Source organism: Meles meles, chromosome 16, assembly GCF_922984935.1.
Source record: "Meles meles chromosome 16, mMelMel3.1 paternal haplotype, whole genome shotgun sequence".
NCBI classification, from domain to species: domain Eukaryota; kingdom Metazoa; phylum Chordata; class Mammalia; order Carnivora; family Mustelidae; genus Meles; species Meles meles.
This window is the reverse complement of record NC_060081.1, coordinates 59,594,515-59,612,398: the sequence shown is the minus strand read 5'-3', so window position 1 is coordinate 59,612,398 and position 17,884 is coordinate 59,594,515. Positions and strand designations below refer to the sequence as shown.

Below are 17,884 nucleotides of genomic sequence, written 5' to 3'. Positions count from 1 at the left end.
CATTCATTTGGCTCAAGCCATAATAATCTTTTGGTTCTTCCTTGGAAACACCAAGCATTCTCCCACATTGGGACCTTTGCACTTGTTCTCTCTGCCCAACATGCTCTTTTCTGAGATAGTTACATGGATCACGCTCTCATTTCATTCACATTCCTGATCAAATTCAGTGAGGTCCTGCTTGACCATCCTAGCTAAAATAACACCTGCTATATTACTTTTTATTTATGTCCTGCTTAGCACTTACCAATACTTGACATTAGATTATATCTATTTATTTGCCTGTTTGTCTCCTTTCACTGGACTATAAACTCAATGACAGTAGGAACGGTTATTTTCTTTTTTTTTTAAGATTTTATTTATTTCTTTGATAGACAGAGATCACAAGTAGGCAGAGAGGCAGGCAGAGAGAGAGAGGGAGGAGGAAGCAGGCTCCCCGTGGAGCAGAGAGCCAGATGCGGAGCTCAATCCCAGGACCCTGAGATCATGACCTGAGCCGAAGGCAGAGCCTTTAACCCACTGAGCCACCCAGGTGCCCCTGGAACGTTTATTTTCTATTGTATCGTCAGCATCTAGATCTGAACTTGCATCATGGTAAATGCTCAGCAAATATATTTCTTTATTGAATGACTGAATTTCAGTGTGGAGCCTCTATGTGGAGGCATGGGAATCCTGAGGGGTAGAGGCAGTGTGGAAAAAGATGAAACATAGACAGAGGGAGCTTTGAGAGAACAATGGAGTTTGCTGGGGCACAAGTTGTGGACAAGCCCTGATGGTGGAGAGAAGTTGAGCAGCCTGGAGGGTTTAGACCAAGGAGCAGGGGGAGGAGCACTGTGACGGGCCTTATGGAACCTGCCATCTCCATGGGTTTCAAGAAAGATAAACTTGTTTATACCCTCAGCCTGTTCCCAGAAATTTCTTTCTACTTTCTGTCTTACTGAAACCTGGCCTTCCTCTTTGAATAGTATTTCTATTATTTCCCCTGTAGCCTTTCTTCTCTGGGATGGTGCTTGTCATTATTCTATACCCTTCAAGTGTTAAGACTGGCAGTTAAGGAGTCTTCATCTGCTTGGTCTCCAGTACCATCTTCAATCCATTACCCCTCTTCCTGCTGCTTCTTCATGGCACATGCTCTGTGTTCATGCTACTTCCAAACTCAGACACTCTCTTAGCCTTTGGCATCAGACATAGAATATGCCTCTTCATTCCAAATCCAGCCACCGTCTGAGGCAACCTAAATGTCTATATAGATGACTCTCCTGAAACGTGGGCCCTCAGTTCTTTGAAGGCTTCTTCCCCAGGGATTTTAACCTCTCCTTTACTTAGGCCACTTTCTTAACAGTTTCTCCCTTTCTTTTCTTTAAATCCTTTACCATACAGATTTCCTGACCTACCCCCTGAACCTTTTTCTTAACAATATCATCACTTGGGGCGCCTGGGTGACTCAGTTAAGTGGCTGCCTTTGGCTCAGGTCATGATCCCAGGGTCCCAGAATCGAGCCCCACATCAGGCTCCCTGCTCCATGGAGAGCCTGCTTCTCTCTCTCTCTCTCTTTCTCTGCCTGCCACTCTGCTTACTTGTGCTCTCTATCTCTCTGTCAAATAAATAAATAAAATCTTTTAAAAAAACCCAATATCATCACTTTCTTTGTGCTGATGACATCCATTCCATGACCTGGAAAAACCATAATCATTTATTAAATCCAACTATCAGCTCTCTCCTCTGCTAATTCCAAGCTGGCAAATGATTTTGAAGAAAAAAAGAGACAATTGGTGCTATTAAAAGTTTTGGTCTTAAATGTACAAGAATATTCATGGAAACACTGGTCATAGAAACAAGGACAACAAAAAGGAAACAAACATCTATCAAGTATACTATATGATAGAACAGCTATTAAAAAGACCTGAACTGGATCTATAGAGAGCAACATACATAGAATAAAAAAACTGTTGAGTGGAAAAAAGGAAGATGCAAAATAAAACATAAGAATGTTGTCAATTAATTAAAAAAAAAAGAAGGAAAGAAAGAAAGAAAACCCACGCCAGCCAGAGTGATATATTTTCTGAAGAAATATGTATGTGTATGTGAAAACAATACAAAATATCTAGAAGGAAATTCAATTTTTGAGAGGGTGGAAAGAATTGGGATGCAAGACAAAGGTAAATGGAACTTTAGCTTTATCTGTAACATGCTAAGTTTTATTTTTTATTAATTTTTTAAAAGATTTTTTAAAAATTTATTTATTTGACACAGAGAGAGAGATCACAAGTAGACAGAGAGGCAGGCAGAGAGAGAGAGAGGAGGAAGCAGGCTCCCCGCAGAGCAGAGAGCCCTCAATCCCAGGACCTGAGCCGAAGGCAGAGGTTTTAACCCACTGAGCCACCTAGGCACCCCAACATACTAAGTTTTAGAAGAGAATGTGATTATGCATCACCTTTTAATTTAAAATTAATTAATAGATTAAAATTTACAAAATGAAGAGTTGCCAACTTCAACTAGATCCTCCATGTTTCAACTGGCCCCTTTTTCTTTTGTCCTCTATTGAGCTTTAAACTCTTTCCACTTTTCCATAGTCTCCATGCCATCTGCGTTCCTCTGAGTAGGAAATCTCTCCCCCTTAGTTCACAGAGAAAATAGAAATCATCAGAAAGGAAATTAAATTTCAATCTTTTTTTTCCTCTTGTCCCCAACATCTTAGGTCATCATGTTTTGTGTGAATCATTTATTGGCCTATTTGCAAGGTTTTTATATTACCTTTTAAAAAAGATTTTATTTACTTATTTGAGAGAGAGAGAGAGGAATGGGGAGGGGTAGAAGGAGAGGGAGAGAAAGAGAGAAGCAGACTTCCTGCTGAGAAAGAAGCCTGATGCAGGGTTCGATCCCAGGACCCCAAGATCATGAGCTGAGCCAAAGGCAGATGCTCAGCCAACTGAGCCACCCAGGTACCTCTTTTTTTTCTTAAAGTTTATTCACTTATTTTAGTAACCTCTACACCCAAAGTGGGGCTGAAACTCACAACCCTGAGATCAAGAGTCACATATTCTTCTGACTGAGCCAGCCAGGTGCCCCTAACATTTGCTTCTTGGATCTGATTAACAAGAATGTCTCTCTTGGGGCGCCTGAGTGGCTCAGTGGGTTAAAGCCTCTGCTTTCGGCTCAGGTCATGATCCTGGGGTCCTGGGATTGAGCTCTGCATTGGGCTTTCTGCTCACCAGAGAGCCTGCTTCCTCCTCTATCTCTGCCTGCCTCTCTGCCTATTTGTGATCTCTGTCTGTCAAATAAATAAATAAAATCTTAAAAAAAAAGAATGTCTCTCTTATCTCTTTCTTTATTTGACAGACAGAGATCACAAGTAGGCAGAGAGGCAGGCAGAGAGAGAGAGGAGGAAGCAGGCTGTCCGCAGAGCAGAGAGCCTGATGCGGGGCTCGATCCCAGAACCCTGGGATCATGACCTGAGCCGAAGGCAGAGGCTTTAACCCACTGAGCCACCCAGGCGCCCCTCTCTTATCTCTTTTTTTAAAAAAGATTTTATTTACTTATTTGAGACAGAGCACACGCACACACTTGCAGGAGTGAGTGGGGGAAGGGTAGAAGGAGAGGGAGAGAGAATCTCAAGCAGACTCCTCACTGAGTGTGGAGCCTGATGTGGGGTTCGATCTCACAACCCTGAGATCATGACCTGAGCTGAATAAAAAGGAGGTTGCTTATCCGACTGAATCACCCAGGGATCCCTCTTGTCGCTTTTTAATATGCGATGCCACATGTCCCGAGGTACATGTAGGAGCACTACACTATTGTTTTTCAATAATGCATATGTAAGCTGCAGGCTCGTAAAATCCTTCGTATGGAAGACTGATGAGGGAAATCTTTCTATTCTGTATAAAAACAAAACTAAATTCACATATGAAAATCATCAGTGTTTGAATACTATTAGCCTACTAACTGGTCTTCCGTTTTCACATTTAACTCTCTCTGATCCATCTATGTCAACACCAGCTTCTTAAACATGGGCCAGTTAGTCGTCCCCTGCTTAATATCCTCTAATGGCTTCCAACTATACTTAGAATAAAATACAAACTTCATCTAGTATTCCTTGCATAATTTAGCTTCTGCCTATCTTAATTATCTCTTTAAATTACTTCAGATTAATTTCAATGCCACACTGGTTTTCTTTGGGTTCCTTTTTTTTTTCAATTTAAGTATAGTTGACCATATAGTCATATTGGTTTCAGGTATACAGCATAGTGATTTGACAACTCTATGCATTACTCAGAGCTTACCATGATCAGTGTAGTCACCATCTGTCACCACACAAAGTTATTACAATAGTATTAAATCTCTATGCTGTACTTTTCATTTCTGTGAATTATTTCATAACTGGGAGTTTGTACCTCTTCCCTTCACCTATTTTATCCATCCTCCCCACTCCCCTCCCCTCTGGCAACTACCAGTTTTCTGTATTTATGAGACTCTTTCTGCTTTTTTGTTTATTTTGTTTTTAGATTCCATGTATAAGTGAAATTATATGGTATTTGTTTTTCTCTGTCAGACTTATTTCACTTAACATGATACCCCCTAGTTCTTTTTTTTTTTTTTTAAGATTTATTTATTTATTTACTTGACAGACAGAGATCACAAGTAGAGAGGCAGGCAGAGAAAGTGAGAGGAGGAAGCAGGCTTCCCGCTGAGCAGAGAGCCCCATGCGGGGCTCGATACCAGGACCCTGGGATCATGACCTGAGCCGAAGGCAGAGGCTTTAACCCACTGAGCCACCCAGGTGCCCCGATACCCCCTAGTTCTATCCATGTTGTCAAAAATGGCAAGATTTCATTCCTTTTTATGATATGAGTAACATATCGTTGTGTATATATACACACCACATTTTTTTTTAAAGATTTTACTTGTTTATTTGACAGAGAGAAGTCACAAGTAGGCAGAGAGGCAGGCAGAGAGAGAGGGGGAAGCAGGCTCCCTGCTGAGGAAAGAGCCTGATGTGGGGCTCGATCCCAGGACCCTGAGCTCATCATGACCTGAGGCAGAGGCTTAATCCACTGAGCCACCTAGGCTCCACCCACATTTTCTTTATCCATTCACCAGTGGATAGACACTTAGGTTGCTTCCATATGTTGGCTACTGTAAATAATGTTTCAATAAATTAAGGGGTTGCTATATCTTTTTGAATTAGTGTTTTTGTTTTTTGGGTATAAATACCCAATTCTTCTTTGGATTCTTTTTTTTAAAAAAGATTTTATTTATTTGTTTCACAGACAGATCACAAGTAGGCAGAGAGGCAGGCAGAGAGAGAGAGGAAGAAGCAGGCTCCCTGCTGAGCAGAGAGCCCGATGGGGGGCTGGATCCCAGGACCCTGGGATCATGACCTGAGCTGAAGGCAGAGGCTTAACCCACTGAGCCACCCAGGTGCCCCTCTTCTTTGGATTCTTTAAATAAACCGTTATTCTTTCCCATTTCAGAACTGTTCTCCAATCTTCTTTCCCTTTCTCATCCCCCAAGACTTGCTGAGAAAATAGCATGTTCAAAGTCACTTCCCATGGCCAGCTTCTTTTCATCCTTTGGGTCTCAGCTTACATGCCACCTCCTCAGAGAGGCCTTACCTGGTCATACTAGCTAAGTATAGTTTCCCATGTTATTCTCAAGTTTAGCTCGGTTGTTTCCTTCAAAGCACTTACCATAATTTTTTAATGTCTTAATTACTTTATTTTTTCATTGGTTTACTAGACTTTTGTATGCCTCCCCAGCAGTCTAGATGCTGCACAAAGCCATTATCCACACCTGTCTTGTAACCAGCACATAGTGAACATTCATCTTTGCTAACTGAATGACTAGAAGGAAGTCCTTGGACATCCTGTCCCTCTGCTCTCAGTCAACCCTGGGGAACATCCACCCCTATCTTTCCTCCTCTACTGCTCTTGGGATACAATGGAAGGGGTCTTCCAGCCAAAGCCATTCTCTCCCACCTCCTCAAGAAACTCCTTGAATCCTTGATTTTTTCTTCCGTATCTTCACCTTTACAATCATTTCCTATCAATAGGCAAAAGATATTCTCATGAAACCACCCACCCTCCAGAAACCCCAAAAGTTCTCTTCAGGCCTCAGGTCAGCCCATGACAGCCCTCTTCCCCTGACTTTCAGGATTCAGATGAACACTCTTTTGTGTTCCTCTACAACTCCTTCTCAGGATCTTTTTTATAGGGAGCCCTTAAAATGTTGGGATCTCCCAAAGTCCTTCCCCCCCCCCCAACACCCCCATTGACAAAGGGGAAGGATTCCCATGGGGGTAGAGTCTGGAAAAGTTCGGACAACGGGGCGCTGAGGAATGAGGCTGGGTGAAGCGGGGCGGATAAGGAGACAGCTGTGAAAAGCCCGAGGCCACGGGTCAAGGAGGACAGGTGCCGCGGAGAAGACTTGAGCCTCTGTGACGTGTCGTGGGGCTGAAGACTGGAGAGAACGGGAGGCGCGCGCCCGGAAAGGCAGCCTGGCGCTCCGCTAAAAAAAGCGCGCGCTCGTGAGCGCGGCGGCCTCTGTACGCTTGCGCCGCCGTTGCCGGGCACCCGCCCGCAGAAGAACAACATTGGCAAGGGGTGGGGGCCTCGGGGACTCCGGAAGGCCACCCTTTACCCGGAAATGGTTGTACAGGAACATGGCGTTGCTGGTGCGAGTCCTTGTGAGTGAAGGAGTAATTTGCTGCGGTCGCCCGCTGGGCCCCAGGGTTGGAGTCGGAGAGGGCAGGGCGGGAGAAACTGGAGGAAAGTGCAGGAGGGGAGTTTGTGCGCCAGCGAGGCTACGCGGCCGCCATCTTAGCGGGGAGACTGAGGCAGCGTCCTACTTCCCCCTACCCTCTGGCTGTGACGTCCCCCTCTTTGGAGGAGGAAGAGAATGACATAGGACCTAAATTTGGCGAAGTTTGCTTTTTTAGTCACCTCATGCGACCGCTTTCCCGCCAGGAGAGGCAGCACGTGGGGGCACTGATTGGAGTGTTGTGAGACCTGCGTTCTAGTTTCTGTTCTGTCACTGATGCCCAGTGTGACCTTGGACGAGTCACTTTCCGGTCTCGGTGTCCCAATGGGAAAAACGAGGTTAATCTGCAGTCCCTTTGGTTTCTGAGGTTCTCTGGGTTTTGTTTCCGAGATCAGTAAGAAGATTCGTAACTGTATAGTTAAGTGAAATACTATTATAGACTATTACAGGTTGTTAGTTTGAAAGCTGCACGAAAACCTGGCTCCTATCTGTCGTTCTGACTGCCCAGCACAGTGTATGGCACATCATAGGTGTTCAAGAAATATTTGTTGAAGGAAGGAAGAAAGGATTACTAGACTTCTTAGCAGTTTTTTTTTTTTAAGATTTTTATTTTATTTATTTGACCGAAAGAGAGACAGGGAATACAAGCCAGGGGAGTGGGAGAGGGAGAAGCGGACTTCCCTCAGAGCAGGGAGCCCGATAGGCGCTCGATCCCAGGACCCTGGGATCATGACTTGAGCCGAAGGCAGCCGCTTAACAATTGAGCCACCTAGGCGCCTCTAGACTAATTAGCACCCTTATGGGAAACTACTGCCTTTGTGATTCAGTCCTTATTCTTCTAGCATACTCTGACATCTGGGAATTCATGGAGAAAGAACGTGGCCGCAGGAAAAGGTTAGGAAGATAAACAGAGCTTAGTTACTAATCATTGAGGGATGGGAGGGTTTATAATTTTAGCGACTCTTCCAAAAATTGGGTCGTTTTTTTAGAGCAGACACTTTTCATTCCTGCCTCTGGCTGTCTTGTGAGTTGCTATATACACCTAACTTTTAATCTTCTTATATATGGTTTACAAGGACTGCAGTCTTACCTCTTGTATTTCTTGTCAGCCTAGCAAAGTGCAGTACTCTCTGTTGCTGATCAGTAAGTCTTTGAAGAATAGTAGCTCATTTAACTTACAGAAAGATTCATTTGGTGAAGTAATTGTTGATGCAGGGCAGAAATTGATTCAGATTTGAGAACTGTTGGAAATGGCAACTAGGATGTCCTTATTTAGTTTTTAAGGTGGATATGTCAGGAAACAGGTGAAAAGTTTATTGGGCTGTACATCCGAAAGGAACACCTTGATTTGTCTTGGAAGTTATTGGCTGCCCCAGGTTTATTAAATATATTCTTGTCCCTGAGCGTGTGGACTGTTGCAGGTTTATTCTTAGGTGGTAGCATCCATTGAAACTGCCTAACTGGCCTCTGTTAGTCAGATTTTTTTCTATTTCTTTCTGTTCATCTTTTTAGATAAAAAGCAAGTTTAGATAAGGAAAGTCCTTTCACTTTTTAGGTTTTAAAATCACTTTGACTTTATATTGTGATTGTTTATAAAGTCCTCTTAGACGATACAATGTGCTGTATGACAAAGCCATGGAATCTCCCATAGGACTAGTTGAAAGTGGCAGGAAACATGAGAGCAGAGATACTTATTGATTACCTGTTGTGAAGAGGCATCTTGGTTAGGTTCACGAATACAGGAAATCTGCCTGTCCAGGAGTCTGAAGAGCCTTGGTTGAAAGCTTGGCTCCATTACTTACTATGAGCGTGACCTTGAGCAAGTCATCTAATTTCTCTGAGCCTCAGATTTTCTTAAAATTCTGATAGGATTGATCAGAAAATTAGTTGGTACAGATGACATTTAAGTGCTTTTCTTCCTTTCCTTTTACTTTAGCAGCTGTTTTGAGAGTTTACTACACCTAGGAACTATCCAAGGCACTGAGGATGAAAAACATAAACCTGGGCGCCTGGGTGGCTCAGTGGTTTAAGCCGCTGCCTTCGGCTCAGGTCATGATCTCAGGGTCCTGGGATCGAGTCCCACATCGGGCTCTCTGCTCATCAGGGAGCCTGCTTCCCTCTCACTCTCTCTGCCTGCCTCTCTGCCTACTTGTGATCTCTCTCTGTCAAATAAATAAATAAAATTAAAAAAAAGAAAAAAAAAAGAAAAACATAAACCTTTCTCTCAAGTGTATAATCTAATTAGCAGAGGCAAAAAAGAGAACAACTAATACAGTACTTGAAATGCTATGAGAAAAGACTGTACCAGGTGCTACAGGAGCATAGTAAGAGACACACCTAACCCAGCTTGAGGATAAGCCTCCATCAGGGAAAGACGCCTGAACTAAATGAGAGTATTTGTTAGAGAATGGGAGAGAGAGCATAGAAAAGAAGCATTAGCTTATGCTGCTAATGCCAGACAACCAAGAACTGTACATGAATCTTTGACTTGACTCAGGGATACTTATGGGGAAATGGCAGGAGAGGAGTCAGGGCCTTGTGTTTCGTGGTTAGGATTAGAGTTTTATTCTGAGACAGAGGTGAACCTTTAAAATATTTTAAGCAAGGGAAAATTTATTTTTAATAGGGTTTTTTCCAAATATTATTTATTTATTTTTCAAATAGTTTTCAAGTTGAAAACAACCCGATCTTCATTCTCAAGTTGTTCCTACGCCTATAATATAATCCACTAAGGTACTTCTATAGGGTGAGACCCTGAGTCTTGCAAGTGGGCTAAGGTAGGAGATGTGTGATGGGTAGGTAAGCCGCACATGTGCACTGAGGGGGTTTGAATGGTGTGCAACCTATGTGAACTGATAGGAGCCCAGGGTCTGGGCTGATTTGCTGTGGTCCCCCGTTTGTGCCTGGCCTTGGAGACTGGGCTCTAGGACAAGGTTACCCACTCCTGATCTTTTGTGACCTGTGCTGGAGATACGCAGGTAGTCTGTGATAGTGATGCATATATATTACTTGGCATCATCTCTCATGCTCTAGATGGCATCAATGTCAACGCTTCTGTTTATAGGGCGAAAATGTTTATTTTTAAAGGTTTTTGATACATTCTTTTTTTATTTAAATTTTTAAAGTTAATAATTGACATACAGTAAGTTGTACTTCTTTAGTTACACAATTGATAACTGTTAACATAGATATACACTTGAGAAGCTATCACCACAATAAAAAAAGATGAATAGGTTTCTCCCTCCCCCAGATTTCTTTGTGCTCTTTTGCAGCCCTTTTTCTCCTATTGTTTTCCCCCTGCAACCACAACTGATCAGGGGAACACTTGAGTTTCTTCTCTCATTTTTTGTTTTTATTTTTGAAATTTTTATTTATTTTTTTAAAGCTGTGGTCTTTTAATTTTTTTTTTTTTTTAAAGTAAGCTCTCTACCCAATGTGGATCTTGAGCTCATGACCCTGAGATGAGGAGTTGAATGCTCTACCAACTGAGCCAGCCAGGTGCCTCTCTTGTCTCATTTTTAAAAAAAAAAATTTTTATTTATTTATTTTTTTAATTTGACAGACAGAAATCACAAGCAGGCAGAGAGGCAGGCAGAGAGAGAGAGAGAGAGAGAGGAGGAAGCAGGCTCCCAGTAGAGCAGAGAGCCTGATGCGGGGCTCTATCCCAGGACCCTGGGATCATGACCTGAGCCGAAGGCAGAGGCTTTAACCCACTGAGCCACCCAGGCGCCCCTCTTCTCTCATTTTTTAATTGAGATATAAAAATTATATTTTGAAAATATAAAAAAGTTAAAAACAAACAAACAAACTCATCATAGTAAACTCTCACATCTGCTATTAGATTTTTGCTTTAATAGATCCCTGTAGCAGTTGTGGATGGATCAAAGGGCTGAGGTTCAAGTCCTGAATCCGGTCAGAAGCTACTCAAGTAATCCTGGAAGAAGTGAGGAAGGCCTGTAGTAAGAAGGGAAGTGTGGTTAAAGAGAAGGGATGATTTCAGGAGGTATTGAGGAAACTGACTGCAGGGCTTGGTGAAAGGTTAGATATTGAGGGTGAGGGAGAGGGATGTCTAACAGTGAGTCCCAGGTCTGCCTTGGATGACTGAGTTTATAGAGCAGTGTCCTTTACTGAACGTATCCAGCTGGAGAGGGTGGTGTTTTGTTGTTAATGTTTGTTTGTTTGTTTGTTTTTAAGTAGCCGGAGAGTTGGTGTTCAGGAGAGAGTAAGCAAGTTGAGATAAAGATTGTAGTTGAAATAAGATGTTGAGACTTCCCTGGCAAGAATATGGATAGCTAACATTTTTAGGGCATTTATCAAGGTGCCCTGGGTAGCTTGGTGGGTGAAGTGCTGGACTCTTGATTTCAGCTCAGGTCATGATCTCAGGGTCCTGAGATTGAGCCCCACATAGGGCTCTGCACGCAGTGGGAAGTCGGCCTGAGATTCTCACTCTCCCTCTCCCTCTCCCTCTGCCTCCCTCCCAGCCCTGTGCGTGCACATATTCTCTCTCTCCCTCCCGCTCTGAAAACGAAAAAGTTTGACATTTATAGGGCATTTACCATGTGGTAAGCACTCTTAAATACTTTATATATGTGAATTTACTTAATCCTGACAGTAGCCCTCTGAAAAGGTAGACACTATTGTTTTCCCCATTTTAAGATAAGAAATTTGAACCCCGGAGAAGTAGTATTCCTAAAACTTTCTCGTTAGTTTCTCCTTAGTTTTTCTCTTCTTTCCCTTCTCCAGCAGTGGGTTTAGGAAGTTCAAACACTGCAGTTGCTGAGTAACTCTAGCAGAGGAACTGGACACTTAAGCAGTGCAGGGCAGTGGGACTTGTTTATGGTTTTATCTAATAGTTAACCTTTATCACCACTGGGCATAGGTGATCATTTTTACTTTACTTTGACAGTAGTAGAAATTGCAGAAAGCCGCTCTGTACTTTAAAAAAAATTATTTATTTATTTGAGAGAAAGAGAGAGTGTGTATGTGGGGCAGGGCAGGGAGCAGAGGGAGAGAGAAATTCACACAGACTCTGTGCTGAGCACAGACCTGGATGCAGGGCTTGATCTCACGATGCTGAGATCACAACTTGAGCCAAAACCAAGAGTTGGACACTTAAGTGACTGGGCTACCCAGGTGCCCCTCTGTACTTATATTTTTTAATTGTAGTAAAATATACCATTTTAATAATTTTTAATTATACAGTTCAGGAGCATTAAATACATTCACATTGTTGTGTTGCCATCACAGCCATCAATCACAGAACCCTTTTTATCTTGCAGAACTGAAATTCTACCTATTAAATGATAAATTACCATGCCCCCCCTCCTTACCCACCGTTCTTTCTGTCTTCATGATTTTGAATACTGTATGTACTTCATATTAGTGGAATCATATGGTGTTTATTCTTTTGTTACTGGTGTATTTTACTTAGTATAATGTCTCAGGGTTCTTCTGTGTTGTAGCTTGTGTCAGAATTTCCTTTTTTTTTAAGATTTTTTTTTTTTAAAGATTTTATTTATTTGACAGAGATCACAAGTAGGCAGAGAGGCAGGCAGAGAGAGAGAGAGGAGAGAGAGAGAGAGAGGAGAGAGAGGAAGGGAAGCAGGCTCCCCGCTGAGCAGAGAGCCCGATGCGGGGCTTGATCCCAGGACCCTGAGATCATGACCTGAGTCGAAGGCAGAGGCTTTAACCCACTGAGCCACCCAGGCGCCCCTTAAGATTTTTTTTATTAGAGAGAGAGAGAGAGAGAGAGCAAGTGAGCCTGGGAGGGGAGAAGACTAGAGGGAGAAGCAGACTCCCCATGGAGCTGGGAGCCTGATGTGGGACTCAATCCCGGGACTCCGGGATCATGACCTGAGCTGAAGGCAGTTGCCCAAACAACTGAGCCACCCAGGCATCCAGAATTGCCGCCTTCTTTTTATTTATTTATTTATTTATTTATTTTTAAAGATTTTATTTAATTACTTGACAGAGAGAGAGATCACAAGTAGGCAGAGAGGCAGGCAGAGAGAGAGGAGGAAGCAGGCTCCCTGCAGAGCAGAGAGCCTGATGTGGGGCTCGATCCCAGGACCCTGAGACCATGACCTGAGCTGAAGGCAGCGGCTTAGTCCACTGAGCCACCCAGGCGCCCCACCGCCTTCTTTTTTAAGGCTGAATAATATTCCATTGTATGTATAGACCACATTCTGTTTATCCATTTGTCTGAGGACAGACTCTTGGGTTGCTTCCATCTTTTGGCTATTCTGAAATAGTGCTGCCATGAACATGTGTACGTATATCTCTTCAGGTCCCTTTTTTCACTTCTTTTGGGTATGTATTCAAAAGTAGATGGGGCGCCTGGGTGGCTCAGTGGTTTAAAGGCTCTGCCTTCGGCTCAGATCGTGTTCCTGGGTTCCTGGGATCGAGCCCCACATTGGGCTCTCTGCTCAGCGGGGAGCCTGCTTCCCCCACTCTCTCTGCCTGCCTCTCTGCCTACTTGTGATCTCTCTCTCTGTCAAAAAAAAAAAAAAAAATCTTCAAAAGTAGAATTGTTGGATCTTATGGTAATTCTATGTTTAATTTTTTGAGAATTTGCCATTTTATTTTCTGTAGTGGCTACAGTGTTTACATTCCCATCAGGAAAGCATAAGGCCTCCAGTTTCTCCACATCTTTGCTAATGCTTGTTATTTTTCCTTCTTTCCTTTCTTCCTTCCTTCCTTCCTTCCATAGCGACCATCCTTTTTTTTTTTTTTTAAGAATGTGCAGGAGTGGGGTGGGGGAGGAGGGGCAAAGGAGGGGGTAGAGAGAGAATCTTGAGCAGGCTCCATGCCCAGTACAGAGCTTGATGATGGGGCTTGATCTCCCAACCCTGAGATCATGACCTGAGCAAAAATTGAGAGTTGGGACACTTAACCGACTGAGCCACCTGGGCACCCCCTTAGTGGCAATCTTAATGGGTGTGAGGTGATGTCTCATTCTAGTTCTGGTTTACATTTCTCTAATGATTGGTGATGTGGAACATGTTTTATATGTAAGCTGGTCATTTGTGTATCTTTGGACAAATGTCTGTGTGAGTCCTTTGCCCGTTTTTTAATTGAGTTGGTTTTTTTTTTTAATCTCTGAGTTGGAGTTTCTTTCTTTTTTCTTTTTCTTTGTTTTTTTTTTTTTAAACTTTATTTATTTGACAGACAGAAATCACAAGTAGGCAGAGAAGCAGGCAGAGAGAGAGAGGAGGAAGCAGGCTCCCTGCTGAGCAGAGAGCCCGATGCGGGGCTCGATCCCAGGACGCTGGGATCATGACCTGAGCCGAAGGCAGAGGCTTTAACCCACTGAGCCACCCAGGTGCCCCTCTTTTTCTTTGTTAAAGATTTTATTTATTTATTTGTCAGAGAGGGAGAGCACGAGCAGGGGAGCAGCAGGCTCTCTGCTGAGCAATGAGCCTAATGTGGGAACTTGATCCCAAGACTGTGGTCATGACTTGAGCTGAAGCAGATGCTTAGCCAGCTGGGCCACCTAGGGATCCCAGTTTTTTTCTTTTTAATATATTCTGGATTCAGTCCCTTATCAGATACATGATTTGCAAATACTTTCTCCCATACCATGGGTTGTCTTTTTACCTTACTGATTGTATTCTTTGATGCACAAAAGTTTATAATTTTGATGAAGTCCAACTTAACTATTTTTTCTCTTGTTGCCTGGGCTTTGTTGTCATATCCAGGAAATCATTGCCAAATCCATTGTCATCACCTATGTTTTCTTGAAGAGCTTCATAGTTCTAGGTCTTAAGTTTAGGTCTTTGATCCATTTTGAGTTAATTTTTATATGTGTTTAGGGTTTTACTGTGGTTTTTTGGTATTTTCTTTGTGTTTGCCATGGGAATTACAATTAACATCTTGATTTATAACAATCTAGTTTGAATTAATATCAACTTGATTTCAGTAATATATAAAAGCTTTGATTCCATTTAGTGCCATTCCTTCCTGAGTCCCTCATGCCATAAGTGTAATCAGATTATATATTTATACATCGTGTGCCCGTCAGCATAGATTTACAATTACTTTTTATGCAGTTCCCTTTTAAATTAAAAATAAAAATGGGAATAAAAAATAATTATAAACAAAATATATTTATGCTGTATTTTTTATTTATCTAAATAGTTACCTTTATCAATGTCCTTTATTTCTTCATGTGGATTTGAGTTTACTGTCATGTCAGAAGTCTCATTTCAGCCTGGTGTTTTCCCTTTAATATTTTATTTATTTGACAGAGAGAAATCACAGCTAGGCAGAGAGGCAGGCAGCGAGAGAGGAGGAAGCAGGCTCCCCGCTGAGCAGAGAGCCCGATGCGGGGCTCGATCCCAGGACCCTGGGATCATGACCTGTGCTGAAGGCAGAGGCTTTAACCCACTGAGCCACCCAGGCTCCCCAAGAATTTCTATTTTTTTAAAAAATAATCTCTCTGTTGATATTCTCTATTTGGTGAGATAGCATTCTTACACTCCCCTATAGTTCCTTAGACATGGTTTCCTTTAGATTTTAAACATTAAAATAGCAGGTTCCAAGTCTTTGTCTAGATTGTGTAACATCTGAGCTTCCTCAGGGACAGTTTTATTTTCTTTCTTCAGGGACAGTTTCTTTTCTTTTCTTTTTTTTCTTTTCCCAAATATTTTATCTATTTTATTTGACACAGAGAGAGATCACAAGTAGGCAGAGAGGCAGGCAGAGAGAGGGGGAAGCAGGCTCCCTGCCAAGCAGAGAGCCTGATGCGGGGCTCGATCTCAGAACCCTGAGATCATGATCTGAGCTGAAGGCAGAGGCTTAACCCACTGAGCCACCCAGGCGCCCTGCCCCAGGGACAGTTTTTATCATTTTTTCCCCCTTCTGTTTCTTTACATGTTTCATACTTTTTTTTTTTTTTTTTTGGTATGTTTGTTTTTTGTTAAAACGTGGACATTTAAAATAATACAGTATGGCAACTTTGGAAATCAGATCTGTCCTTTCTCAGAGTTTGTTTATTTTTTTTCTGTTTAATGACCTTTCTGAATTAATTCTGTAATGTCTGTATTCTTTGTTGTGTGGTCTCTGCTTGGTTGGCTTAGTGGTCAGATAATGATTGGAGACTTCCTTAAATATTTGGAACCAGTATGTCTCCTGGTTTTTGCTGAGGGACTTTTTGCACATGTTGGGGCACGCCATCAACATTCTGCCAGTCATTTAACATCTCTGTCTTAAACTTCCCTTTCTTCTTGTGCAGAGCCTCAAGGTCAACCAGAGTTCTCAGGTCTTAACCTGTTCATGTACACAGCTCTGTGCATATGCATGGCCTTCAGATTCCCAGGAATATGTCAGACATTTTCAAAGCCCCTATGAGCTCATTCTCTTGCTTTTCCTTTTAAGCTTTTTTATTAGCCTTTTGTTTTCCCCAAGTAGTATCCACTACCTTAGGCAGCCATGAAGTTAAACAGTTGCCTCTATTTGTTTTCAACCAATACTCCTGGGGAAACGTTTTTGTATTGGAAGAGTTCCAGGGCACCCTTGCAAATGAAGTCTTACAAAGAACTACTAACAGATCAAATAATGCTAGTGCTTTGCAAATAACGCTTTAAGGAGGGCACTTGGGTGGCTTAGTGGGTTAAGCCGCATCGGGTTCTTTGCTCAGCTGAGAGCCTGCTTCCCCCTCTCTGCCTGCCTCTCTGCCTACTTGTGATTTCTCTCTCTGTGTGTCAAATAAATAAATAAAATCTTAAAAAAAAAAAAAAGGCTTTAAGGAGCATCAACCCCATTCAGAAGTCAACTTTTCTCCAGAGAAGACTAGTTCTTTTTAGTGAATATTGCTATTTAGAAGCCAAACCTGGATGCTAGATGTATTCTCCTTCCAGGACCTATCAAGACAAGGATAAGAAGTGTATGTAAGTGCATACATATACATAAACACACATCTGTTTCTATATTTATCTATACATAATAAAAACCCATACTAATTACTGTAAAGCCATCCTAGTACCACAGGGTGTATTGTACCCTTTGCCTTTTCATATTTATTAACTCCTTTCTCTAATAGGTACCCTTAATATTTATAATAATTAATGTATGTTAACTATTTGCTCAATCTCAGTACATTTACTGATTTGCTCAAATCTTTCCTGGACTTGTTGGTGATTTCCCTGTTGGGTTTTTTTTTTTTTTATATTTTATTTATTTGACAGAGACACAGTGAGAAAGGGAACATAAACAAGGAGAGGGGGAGAGGGAGAAGCAGGCTCCCGGCCAAGAAGGGAGCCCGATGCGGGGCTCAATCCTAGGACCTTGGGATCATGACCCAAGCTGAAGGCAGACGCCTAATGACTGAGCCACCCAGGCGTCCCCGTGATTTCCCTGTTTAATATGGCTGCCAAATGTTAGTGCCATCTAGTGCTGTCTGGTATTGCGAAGTGCAAAAAGACCGTGATGTTCCTTACAGAGAAAATTTATGTGTTGGATATGTTTTGTTCAGGAGTTACAGTGCTATTGGCTATTGGCTATGAGTTCAATGTTAATGAATCAACTACATATACATATATATAAAATAAGATGTCTTTAAGTAGAAGCACACAGGTTATATATTGATTGATTGATGGAAATGGGACCAGAGACTTGTAGGAACCTAAGCCTGTATTTACCGAAGGAGCGATGGTTCAGTATTTACTAAGTGTTTGTGTGCACTTTACAAAACAAAACTATGAGGAATAGAAAATGGACGCAGTGTAAAGCCTTTTCTAGCTCATCAGTAAGCTGAGGAAAATACTATGTATCTTAAATACCACATGGAGCAAGAGGCTGGTCAGCAGCGGACTGATTATAGTTGAAAAATTGGTCTATCCGAGTATTTTGAAATACAAATGTAAAATCATCTGCAATTTTCAATACTCACAGGAAATAAAAACGTGGAACCTGTCTAAAATTTTGGTTTCTGAAGCGTTGATGAGGCAAAAAGACAATAAAACTGGTTCCCATTTAGTTGTGGTGTATATATTATCCTAGGTTAAAGCAGTAATTTTAACCATTGGAAATGGCTACAAATGTTTTCCTAAACTTGGGAGTTGAGGTTTGCTAATTGTTATAGGCCTGATACGTCAGTATCTGTAAGTGAGAGAGAAGTACTTTCACAGATTTA

The 17,884-nt window shown here is 42.1% G+C and overlaps 1 protein-coding gene across 3 annotated transcripts in view; it reads left to right on the top strand.

The window, feature by feature from the left end:
* The first annotated feature begins 6,610 nt into the window (after positions 1-6,610).
* LOC123927029 (ubiquinol-cytochrome-c reductase complex assembly factor 1) overlaps positions 6,611-17,884 on the top strand; it is a 96,946-nt gene continuing 85,672 nt past the window's right edge. For all 3 annotated transcript variants that reach the window (XM_045981502.1, XM_045981505.1, XM_045981503.1), the window contains exon 1: positions 6,611-6,679. In XM_045981502.1, the coding sequence (XP_045837458.1) occupies positions 6,656-6,679 (24 nt within the window). In that variant the 5' untranslated portion in view covers positions 6,611-6,655. The remainder of the gene's footprint in view (positions 6,680-17,884) is intronic.